At 36.6% G+C, this 12,449-nt stretch overlaps 1 protein-coding gene across 8 annotated transcripts in view; it reads left to right on the top strand.

The window, feature by feature from the left end:
• The window catches only part of LOC102689900 (disabled homolog 2-interacting protein), a 365,385-nt gene that overhangs the window by 163,830 nt on the left and 189,106 nt on the right, over positions 1-12,449 (top strand). Inside the window, exon 1 of one of the 8 annotated variants that reach the window (XM_015366895.2) lies at positions 7,486-7,842. The exons of the other annotated variants lie outside the window; for them this stretch is intronic. Coding sequence (XP_015222381.2) covers positions 7,722-7,842 — 121 coding nt within the window. The 5' untranslated portion in view covers positions 7,486-7,721. Of the gene's footprint in view, positions 1-7,485; positions 7,843-12,449 lie in introns of those variants that run through there. 8 annotated transcript variants of the gene reach the window in all.

Here is a 12,449-nt window from a genome sequence, read left to right as displayed (position 1 = left end):
GCTTGCATTAGCACAGCCTGAAATTAGCAGTGAAATGGTTTTTCAAATGTTAGAGCCAGCATGCTGCCATTGTACATGTGGCATTTTATTTAATTATTTCTCTTGGGTGTTACAAGACGCAATATATTTGAATTGGAGAATGAAATGAGTTGCACTTACAAAGTACAGTACAGTATTAGAAGACATTTTTCTAATATTTCTGAGAAATCCATCTAGTTGAATCATATAATTACTGTTACTCTGGCTTTCTAAATGTCTATACAGGTACAACAGTATCCTAACAAATTACTAAAGAATGGTATTTTTCCATGGCAGTGACCTACTGTATATCTCATGGTGACCAGAGCTTTTCTTCACTGCGCTGTGCAAAGGGAAAGCTGATATGAGGTCACTTACAAGAAGTATGATTGCTGATGGTCAATTCAGCCTAAAGGATATACAATATAAATGCAGTTCAGGTTGGAAAAAAACTACTGAATCAAAGAGGAAGAAGGCAGATTTCTTGTTTTGTGAGAAGATAACTCAGTGGTTCCTTACACAAATGTCTGGGAACACCTCATGAAATCAATGCCACAATGTGATGCAGCTTAATCAATACTGCCATTTGGGAGGTATTTTCTGGCTTTTTGGCATAGTAATATTTACTATATAGAAAAAACAAAGTATACAGATGTAATAATAATAATTGCTTACACTTATATGGCACTTTTCTGGACACTCCACTCAAAGCGCTTTACAGGTAATGGGGACTCCCCTCCAACACCACTAATGTGCAGCATCCACCTGGATGATGTAGGATATTTTATAAACATTTTAGGTGTCATTTTAATTAATTGATCTGACTTAAATGACTAACTGTGATATACTCAAGTGACTTACATAATTGCTAAACCACTGAATCACCTCATTAGTAGAGAGTTGACTGGGCAAACGTGAGGCAGTGATTTAAGATGTTCAGTGTCAATCCAGGTGATTATTAAAGTGAGAGGCATCAGTAGAGCAGCACACATTCTCCATTTGGATGTTTGTGCAACAGCTCAGGTGGATGTGCCAGTTGGAGCCAGGTCCTCTTTAGGAGAAGGCAAGGTTTTATGCATTGTAGTCCACCCTGGTTACCATCAGTGGGTGTGGGATGGATGTTCAGAATGGTAGACTGTCAGTTGTGACTGTCCGTTGTGTACAGACCAACAGACCAAGCAAAGGGGAGGTTCAGTTACGGTTTACCGATACCGACGTTAAGAATCTCTCACCAACCTCAAGTACAACCTTTCCCCACTATTCGCTTTCATGAGCGGTCCCCTTAAAAAATGACAACATCCAACCTTTGTTCTTCATTCAAAACACAAAAAAAGCGTGCCGGGCGTGAGACAACACGAGCGCTTACGCTGAACCCCAGTCAGACAGGGATGACTCAAGTACAAATGAAGCTGGTATCTATTTAGTTTGCATTTGCTAAAGATTCAAATTTCTATATTTTTCTTAAATGTTCATTGTGCAATATGTTAAAATGCTCAATATATGTTAATTACAAGTTATTCTTGTATACATGAATTGTGTCCTTAAATTATTTGTAAGACATTGAGATAAGACGAGGTGTCTGCAACTTGAATAGTTTTGCATATTTAAAACATGATCTTTCAGCATATCATGTAATCATATCATTTCTAGGGTTTCAAAAGCAATTCTCGTTCATTTATCATTATCAAGGTTAATGTGTGAAAGTATTGTGATATTGATTTGAGTTCATATCGCCCAGCCCTAGGTCCAGTTGTGATGGTCTGGGAGGGAGAGTGTAGTCTAGACATTACAGAACTGTTCTCGTGATTGATAGGACCCTGAGTGCACTGCACAGCTGTATTGATCAAATTCTGGACCTGCGCATTGCTGCCTTTTCTAGAGGGATAATCCTGACATGACAGTGTCCCAGCAGGATAATCCACATCCTCATGTTTCTTATATAGAAATGTCTTTCTTGCAAGTTGAGAATGTAACTGTTATGCTGTTGATGCCCCACTGTACTTTCCAAACTTGACCCCACTTGAACATTTTGCAGAATGAGCTGGGATATCATGTGGCATCTATGGCTCGAAGACCAGCGAACAGGCATGTGCTTCTCCAGCTTGTATGCACCCTTGTGCAAAGCTTGTGCAACACAAGTACCACCTGTATTGACTCCAGCAGTGGCCACACAGGCTACTAGCCTGTGACTCACACGGTAGAGCTCCTGTGTATCCACCGTTTTTCAGCACAGTGAATTTGTCTAAGTCATGCCTGGTCAACAAAAGGTCACTGCACAGATATCATTTTCCTGCTAAAGTTGTGAATTTGATGCATTTGCAAAATATAGTGGGATCTCAGTATAACTGGTACTCACTGAGAATCTTGGGGATGTACATCACCAAGTTCATGCTCTTTGGGTTCTGTAATGTGAAGAAGTGTCTGTCCACTCATTACTGATTAAGATGTCATGTTGGTTAATTTACTGTATGCTATTGCTGTAAGTAAACATTCCATTAATATTTAAAATGTTAATAAGCGAAACACAAAGTCACTAAAAGTAAACACCTACTTAAGCTACCATTTTAGAATCCAAGCTAGACTCAGACTGAGTCCTTGCTGCTGGGTGGTTCATCTGCCAGCCAATAAAATTTACTTCATGGGTTTCTGTACCTTGAAAATGCCACTTCAAGGCCTTTTTAACCTATGACATGATTGGCATAGCTCCATATTGAGACCCTGGTTTCCATCAAAAGAAAAAAACTGTGCCTTGAGGCACAGTTACACCCAAATGACCAATAGGTGTGTCTCATAACCTCAGGGCATCTCAAGCCACTCAAAAGTCTCATGGGAAGTGTAGTTCTAGAAACAACTACTACTGCACTTACAGTATAAGAACTGCACTTTCTTCTGGAAAAGATGCATCAGTCATAACATTTCCTGCATTTGTTTCACAGACAATGCCTCTTTTTCCAGTCTTGTCTGATGCCCTGCCACTCTATTTATATAGCATAACTGTAAATGTGGGTTTTAAATATGTTATATTAAAATTGCTTCATACTATAATGCAAACTGTTTTCTATTTTGCACTAGCGTTTTGAAATCTCATTTTGAAAATGTCTATGCTTTGTATACATCAGTCCGGATATGTTATTTTCTTACTTGAGAAGCGACCTTCTGAGAATGTTCTTTTTTTGTGAAGTAGTTACAAGCAATTCTTTTGGAAAGTATTTCAGGGAAGCAGGATCTCTAGGGAGGTGAGTTATGAATTTTGGCAGTAGCCTAGCCAGTTGTAGTTACGGTTGCCTGCCATATAGGAAAATGTCCCATACTCAGCCTAAGCTGACAGACTCTCACGGCTCCTAACATGACATTGCTCCAAAAACATTTATCTGTGACACACAAGCTTTTGTAAAGAGCATGCAATTTCCTGATGTTTGAAAGTTACATCTGATACAGGAAAATGCACAGGAAAATAGTATCAATTAGAAAGTCCAAAAAAGTTATTGTGAAAGACAGCTATTAAGTGTCATTATATCACATGCAGTGATCCTATATGAGGTATTCTGTTTAGCCATACCTCCCAATATGTTTCCTTTTGTTTCTTGTCTTTGCATGTTTGTGTGCTCATAACCAAATATGTGTTCATCTTTAAAGTTAAAAAAAAAAACTGCATAGATATTTTTCTAAATTTATTTGTAGCTGCAGGCTCCTGGTTTTGTAGTGAGGGCTTTATGGAAAAACTTTCATATTAAAAACATTCCCTGCTTTCACTTGACAAAGTGTAACGTCTTGACTCGTGGCTGAAAGGGCTTTGAGTTACTGTATTTGCTTTTCAAAAGCTGTTTAAATCAAGCTGCTTTGTAGGAGAGGTATGTGAGATCACAGGCGTAACAAAGACTGATGCATATTGAGACATGTTCCATGTTGACAAGACTACTTTGGTTAATAAATTGTAAAACATATACTGTATAATTGCTTCACCTGTAGAACATTAACATAGTTCATACTGGAGGCTCCTTCATTGAGAACGAATGCTTTGCGATGAATTTTGCTTACTCTTAACACAGTACAGTATACAGTATACTGTAAAGAAATCCAGGCATTTTTGACAAATTGAATGTAGTATAAAAACATACTGTATATGAACCATACTGTATATGAAATGGAAACTAATCCTTAGAACAGTCCATAACAAGATTGATGGGGCACTTTTCTAATGCACTCTTCTGGGAAAAGTGAGGAAAAAATTGATTTTTTTTTTTATTGACCTGTGGAGATGACTCACTGACTTCCTATCATAGAACGAAGTACATTCTTGTTTATATAGTGTTTTTGAACTGTTAACTTAATTAATGAAATGTTCGACTGGGGCTAAAATGTTGATTTTGTTTAGTAATTAGGAGGGAAAAAGTTCCAGTAGCCGACAGTCCTCAGCAGCAGAGCATATGGATTCTCTGCCTCTGTATCCTTATTCGCTAGATTTGAGATTGACGTTGGTTCTAACACCACTTTGCTTTCACAGAAGCTTTTCTGAAAGGACACCACTTTTTAATTGATCATGACAGAGTTATTTTCTCTGCCCTAAATGGTGTTTGTTGGCCTATTGTGTCTGTCAGGGTTAATGTCAGGACTTTATACTAGCACTGATGTCATTGTTTTCACTTTCAGTGTTTCATTGACCTTATGTCCTTACAACCACACACTCAAACCAGTTTTTCACTTCAGTTGTTACATCAGCACTGCTCTCCATAGTGGCTTGAAAAATTGGAAAAGGCCTTATAGGAGAAGTTTTAGTTCCTCAAATATTAGTATTGAATGTTTTTGAGTTAAAAAGAATCTAGTTTATATACTAGTTTTAAGAAAAACAAAAGTTTGGATTGTGTCTTTTGAAGAAAGTATACTTGGAATGACAGACTTTTTAATAATGATTTATAACTGTAAGACTGTTAACCTATCCAACTTATCTGTAGATGTAATTTAAGTACCACTCTTCATGAATCTGGAAATTCAAATTCAACACTAGCTGCTGTTCTTTACCTTTGCAGTTGTATTGGTATTCAGAGATATGTGGGCATGTCTTTATAATTTAAATGAAGCTGTTTTTGTTCAAAGATAAGCTGTTAGAATACAGAGATTTTAGAGAAGGGTTCACACATTGTTTCTTGATACTTGCAACCTACATGAATAAAATTTAGTTCTGAGAAGTCATCTTAAACTTTGAGAAGCTTAGTGCTTATTGTTTGACATTTAGATTTACCCCACTGGACATGAAAGGTCCTGGGGTGATTACAACCCATGTGGTTTGTTTTGGAAACAAGCTGTGTTTGTCAGTCAGTCCATCTAATAAACAGTTGAGCCATCTGGGATTTCACACAATGCTCTGACTAGCATCACTGTAAATGAGTGTTTTTTACAGAGTTAAGCCTGTCTTGCTGTTACAAATGAGAAATAGAAAGTTACAGTGTTCCCTCAGGTTGTACTGTATGTGTAGAGCTCCTAACTGTACCAGATTTATATCATTCTTCAAGATGTTACAGTTATATTTTAAACACTTCACTCCTTTTCATAAAAAATGTATCCAAAACTGCACATAAAATTACACAATCTCGAGAATACCTAAGACATTAATACTGTAATTCAACAGGTTTACTTTTGGATTTTCTTAGCCTACAAAAAATAACACATTTGGGCAAAAAAACAACAACAGTGTTTTTATTATATTAATAATTGCAGAAATAGTTAAGTAATTGTTTTTGTAATATTCATATCATTAATACAGTATTGTTTTGTCCTTATTGAAAATACTTTTTAAATTTAATTCTTTAATAATTATTTTAACGTTTTTTAAAGTTAGACAGTATGCCAATAAATAGTTATTGTTGACATGAAAGTACATCCTCATTTTGCTGAGATCCCAGTATTTTTAAAATATCGTAACAGTGTACCTTATGAGAAACTGCTGTTGTACTGTACTGTATATGTATCTTTTTTAAGCTCACAAAACATACAGTAAGTTGAAGCAGGAAAGGCAGTTAACGTTTTGTGGCAGGAAGAATTACCCCAAGGTGAAGTTCCCTTTCCAGAGTAGAGAATTTAGTTTGTCGGTGTAAAATTCAGGACAGGGGGCAGAAATTCTTTGAGAAAACCCAACCTTTCTTTGTTTTCAGTGCTCAGCACATTGCTACCAGTCTGTTGTCCAGCTGCTTGTTTGCCAGCTTGGCCTAAACTTTAGTAAAACCTCTGTGATTGGTTAGTTTCAGGGAAGCCTCAGTGCAAGTCAGAGCCCCTCTCTGCAGTGCAAAACCCTGGCCTGGATTCTAGAAGGATTAGAAATTCAGAGTAGCATGAGGACATCCTCTTCTAACATTACAGTATTACTAAGTCAATAGGGGTGTTATTATTTACCAAGTTCTAAAGAGAGATAGATTGCAGTCTTCCCATCTGGAGAGGACTAGGCCAAACATTTCAAAGATGGACAATACTTACAAAATGTGTAGAAGCGTGGTCCAGTAATTGTCTTATTCTGAAACAACTGTAACAACTGAAACATAATGTTCTTCAAATCCTAGGTCCTTTTTCGAGTTAACTGAGTAAATTATTAAGTAATATTCTATATCCTGTAAATATAGCTGTACTGTAGCTATTGTTTTCCTGTCGTGTAGATATTGTATTCATATAAAAAGAACTGTATTTCAGAGATTTTCTGTAGTTACAACCTATGGCCAGAAGCTTTACGTGCTCAGTACTTGGTTAGTCCTTTCCAGGGGAAGTGAAAATGGTTCTGAATATGACTTGAAATTGTTGCTGTCAGCAGCTGACAAAATTATTCCTTTTCATCTCTCGTTATAACGGGAGGAATGCTCTCGGAGGTCATTCCAATATTATCCACACAAAAGAAAGAATATGTTCTGGCTCTCTAGGGGTACACAGGGGTATTATTGAATATTAATTAGGCCGCTCCGTTATTTATGGTGTGAAAAGAGAGTATTTCTATTTCAGTACTTTTTGAAGCTCTTTGCATTTGGCTGAGTTAGTCGGCTGGACGTCACCCACTTTTGAGCTTCTAAGTATTGTCTTAAGTTTGTCTGTTTCAGCAACTATTATAAAGTGGGCCAGATAGTATGTGTCTCTTTTTCATTTTTCATCTCTCTTTTAAAATGGCTAATGCATCTTTTTAACATTTTCATTATTTTTCTGCCTTGACCTATTGATGGCTTTTATACTTAAACCCCCTTTTACAGAAAAATACAGAAGGTGTACTGTGTTTGCCTTCAAACCCTGTAACTTGTATGGACGGTAATAAGAAAAGAAGTTCAGAATAACCTGTGAGCATTATTTGTGAAGTTAAAACTCTTCCTCAACTCTCGCTGAAAGTACTCCCTTCCTTCAAGAGGGTGGATCCTGACCAGTTTTTTTCTCAGCCTAACTTTCCTCTGCTTGTCAATGGCATGCCAGCAGCCTTTCTCTACTCCAAGCACAACAGGCTTATCAGTTGGAAGTAGGCTACAATACCTCTGCTCTCACTAAAGCTAATGTCTTTTTTTTTCTTGTTGTGAGTGATTGTTCAGACATGTGGTATGCTGCAGTTTCTGACCTGGGGAGAATAATGTTTCTTTAAGTCAGTAACAATACCAAAAATAAAGAAGACTAGACTTGATTTTTTTTTTTTGGAATTGTAAGAGCAGGACACCACTTGTTGATCCAGGGAGGCTGAATTCAACATGTCAGGAACCGGTAGAAAAAGTTCTGGGAGACCTTCCTATTACTACAGGCTGCTTGGGAGAACACGGCTACAGAGACAGCGTAGTCGGTCCCGGAGTCGAACCAGACCAGCTAACAGGGGTAATTGTGATATTCTGTACAGCAGTTAGAAACTGTGCTTTGAAAATTCCATTTATTTCTATCAGCTTTAAAACTGATTTATTCACATATACATATATGTAAAGTATATATGGTTCAAGAGGTGGAACTTCATTGTGAAAGGAGGACTGTATTTAAGAACATTGCAAAAGTGTTTTCCTTTCAGCATTTGAAAAGTTTTAAGTGTTTTACCTTGTTTAACTTTATGGTCTAGCAATACTGACCACTCATTTATACAATGACTGTTAGATCATTGTATCAACTTTTAGATAAGACAGTGTTTAATATATCATAAAAACATTTTCTTACATTATAGTTTTAAGTTATAGTTGCTAAAGTTTGCAGCAGATACACTGTGTAAGCTTGAAGACTTTCTGTGATAACTGGAATAGTTAGTAAACCTAGATTATTATTTATTATTAAGTTTAACATTTACATGCTGACAAAAGGGATTTGGCATTTGTAGCTCCTATAAAGTTTTTTCCTTACTTGTAATTGTGAGATCTTTTAAAAAGAATACAGAGTTTGGCAGAATGTTGAAAAGCAGGCACAACTATTTTTTTTACCCGAAGTATTTACATTCATCAAGTGGTTATCTATTAATACAGCTGAGCATTTTTTTGTCCCAGTCTGAGTGGAATGCTTTGCTCTAGAGTGCAACAGCAGAGCCTCTCACCTGAAAGTAGAACTGAACCCTTCAGTTCTAAGCCTGATCTATTCCTCCACACTGGTGCTTCTACCCTTGTACAACAAAAAAGCAACCAAAAAGTGTTTTCACCTTAGTAGCAGAACTGATATTTTCTCACATTGTTTTCCCCTGAGTGACAGCATTATCTACAATACATCATAATTAGTGTAACAAGAAACGCATATAGTGTGAATGTACACAATAGAAGTCAGACAATGGATTGCTCAACGAATTGACTTGTAGATACCAGTGTTCTGAAGTGTACATAGCTACATGTACATTCACGTATTTGTGATGTTTGATAGGATCATTTATATCTTTGCAAATCTATAGTTACGGGCTAAGTATGTCACTCTCGTTTCTCTCTTTGTAGTCTGCAACTGACATTCCAGATTTTGTTACCATTCATCTGTAGTTTGATAAAAGAAAACTAGTTTATCAGGACCTGCAGGTCTTAGGCCTGTTGTAGAAATCCTTGCCTCTGGGTTAAACTCATCTAATTAGGTACAAAATGGCCTTAATTGTAAGCATGTATGAGAGAAGGGAAACAATGGACTTTTGAGATCATTTCGTTAAATAATTATCTGCTCAGAATACAATTAGTGAAACTGTTTTTAAACTTAAGCAGCACTGAGAGTGAACAGCATGCATAAGTTACATTGATGCTGATTTTGTATTCCAGCAAACAAATTTCCCACTTGGAAATAAAAAAAAGATGTACCAGGTAAAAGGCGACATCAGTTAAGAGCAGGTTAAAATGAATGCCTTGAAAAGAAAAATGAGTCGTTTGTGTTTCTTATCATCTCACAGCCGTAAAGTTCTCACATGATACACTGTAACCAAATTAAAGTTCAACAGATCTCTATTGCCTCATATGTTTGCCCACTTTTAATTGTTTGCTAATGAAGGCGGGAGTAAACCTGTTTATTGGACAAATATAGGGTTGTCAGTTAAAGTTTGAATATGCAAAAATAAGTTTTGCTTCCTCTACCTTGCCCCTTCTGTACTAGTCACCATATAAAACACTTTTTTTTCTCCTTTATATGAAAAGAAATGACTGATTTTAATGTTTTCAGTAGGGATTAGCTATTGTGTTTTTTTAATGTTCTCTGAAGACCTTCCATAATTAATTCCAGAAGCATAGACAGTCGTCAGTTGTATAATGTTGGTTGTTGGAGCTCTGTAATGTTATATAGCATTTACTGTAGGTCATGTGCTATTTTTTAAGTCAGTGATTTGGTTTTAGGGGCAAAGGAAGCATAAAATGCTCATATTCATGGCACAGTAGGATTTGGTAAGCACTGAGTATATAATTTGTAATCACTGAAACAACCACAAAACATTCACTGCATTTCACAATGTGTAATTGAAGATATGTTACAGTGAACGAGTAACAGAGGGTGAGGTTTAGAATAATAAAGCAGAGGTACGACAACAGCATCAAATTCAGATTGGGCAAGAATTTAATGATCTGTAGAAGCCTGTAATGGTGGGACAACACTCTGGCCTCTACTCAATTGTGTACCCTCTAGCTTCCTCATAGCGACCTCAACTGTAATGTGATCTCTAAAACCGTAAACCAACTCCCTACACTGAGTTGAAAGCTTGGCTGCTCTCAGGACTTTCACTCAATTAAGCTTCCTCTTCTCCTGGAATTTTGTTGTTTTGGCAAGGCAAAGGAAATAACGTTACATCATTGGATACCCAGCTGGAAAGCAGTTTATCATGCATGTAGTTGATAAACCCAACCCACTTACAGACATTGTACTGGAAAAAGTCTTCTCATTCTGAACTTTCAAGACCCATCTGACCCCCTTCCGCCATCCTTTTGAAAGTATGGATCATTTAGACTGTTGTTTTATGTGAAGTTGCGGTTTGTCTCTGGTGGTAAAAAAGTGCTTACAGCATTTATTAGGCTTCACAAGAACATTGCTGTACACGAATGTATTATACGAGTGCTGAACCTTAGTCCTGAAGAGCCACAGATCGGAATATCTCATCCTTAAATCATCAATTTTTTATAGGCTTGGATCTTTGGGAGATGTGAATCTTTGGGTGAATCGAGTAAGTCAATTAATTCAGGAATAGGATGTTATTATAACACAGGTTGTTATTTATATTTCAGATGATTTCTAAGATACTGAACATCATTGAACAAATCAGATATGTCAGAGGTAAAAATGAAATTGTTCCAAGCCTTTACCAAATGAATCTGCTGGACTGAAAACAATAAAAGATGGATCATACCTTTATCCTCTACTTTTTGTTTTGTTTCTTATTGGTACTGTATGTGTCCATTGTTTTACTCACAGTACAATATTTGCTGGAAAGTCACCTATGACAGACAACAAGCAGAGTATTTCTCTAAACTATTATAATATGATTCTTCGTATTTAAAAAAAAACATCTGCGTCAGTAATGCTGATCAACTGCCTTCAATAAAATATACTGAAAGCAGTGTTTTTCATATCCTCAGTTTTGAGGGTTTTGTAATTTGATCTTTCCTCTTGGGGATGAGGCTGGAGAAACCTGGCTGTGAGCTTTAATCAGTTTGCTATGCGTCAGGTCGTTGTGTAAGAGCTCATTTACATTTTTGCTAATATGGTATAGAGGAGCTATAATTACTGACAGATGCCTTCCACCCTCCCCAGCCTCGAGGTCTAAATTCTTCTGCAGTTCATTACATTACTACAGTATACTGCTAACTAAAGCTACAGTGGAAACAGTATCTTTATTTCAGCTGTAAATCCGGTTTGCAATCTGTTCCTAGCAAGTTGCAGGAGGTCTTATCAAGAGCTGAAGACATTATGCTCTTTGGCCAAAATCATTTACAGTAGTTGGAGTACATTTATTTCCATGGAATTCAAGAACACAAAATCTTAGGATTTGACAGAAAAATAATGCCTTTAAATATATTGTCCACAAGGTTGTATTTAACAACAGGTCATTAAAAAACTACAAAAAAATGCCCAGGGTATATTTGCATGCTATTTTATCATGGATTTGCATGCATTTAATTATTTCTAGGATTGTATTTGGTTATACCATTCTTTCATGCCTCTTTTAAAGTTGTACTCCACAGTTAAAATCATTTTGACCTAGTATACAAAATGCATTTGAACAGGTTGTTCCATTGAACACTCTTCCTTATTATTTTCTGACTTCGATAATGTGTGGGCATGACATGTGCTTCTCTTGTCTTCAGAGCAGCTCTATGATATTTTGATGTTTCTCAAAGGTGGAGTCAGTTTCAAGTCCAGCTAATAAGCTCTCACACTTGTCTTTTGAGTCTTGCGCTAAGCTCCCCCAGGCTTATTCTGGGTTGACTCACCATTATGTGCATTCCTGCTAACATGCTCTGCACAACATGCTGTTCCATGTTTTATGTACATTTTGTAGAATTCATTTTTCCGTGTTTTTTTTCTAAAGGAAATCTCATTTAGCAGCTGGCCATAATGTGTGCTCTCCTCTATAATGTCAGTTTTGACTTTATAAATTATTATTTGACTTTTGGAATGATGCTAATGGTGACTACAAACGTGAACAGAGATGTGTGGGTGCAGAAAGTGACTTAATTTTGTTTTGTGGGTACTGCGATGCATAATTTCAAGGTGAAGGTTGTTACATTCACATTTCAGTTTCCAACCCTACACAATACAGTACCTGCATACATGGCTTTACAACAACATTAAGAAACGTTCATATAGACATATTATTCCAAAAGACAGAAGAAATGGAAGAGATACACACGTTTTTCATAACATTTGACAAAGTCTTTATTTTAGGTTTAGGTCTATGGTTAGGGTTATTGGCTTTAAGGCTGTAATTGGGTTTAGGGGTGGGGGTTGGTTTAGATTTTGGGTTTGGGCTGTTATGAAAGCATTTACATATAGGTATGTAT

The sequence above is a fragment of the Lepisosteus oculatus genome, chromosome 24 (assembly GCF_040954835.1).
Source record: "Lepisosteus oculatus isolate fLepOcu1 chromosome 24, fLepOcu1.hap2, whole genome shotgun sequence".
In the NCBI taxonomy this organism is placed as follows: Eukaryota; Metazoa; Chordata; class Actinopteri; order Semionotiformes; family Lepisosteidae; genus Lepisosteus; species Lepisosteus oculatus.
This window is presented reverse-complemented; position numbering and strand designations above follow the sequence as displayed.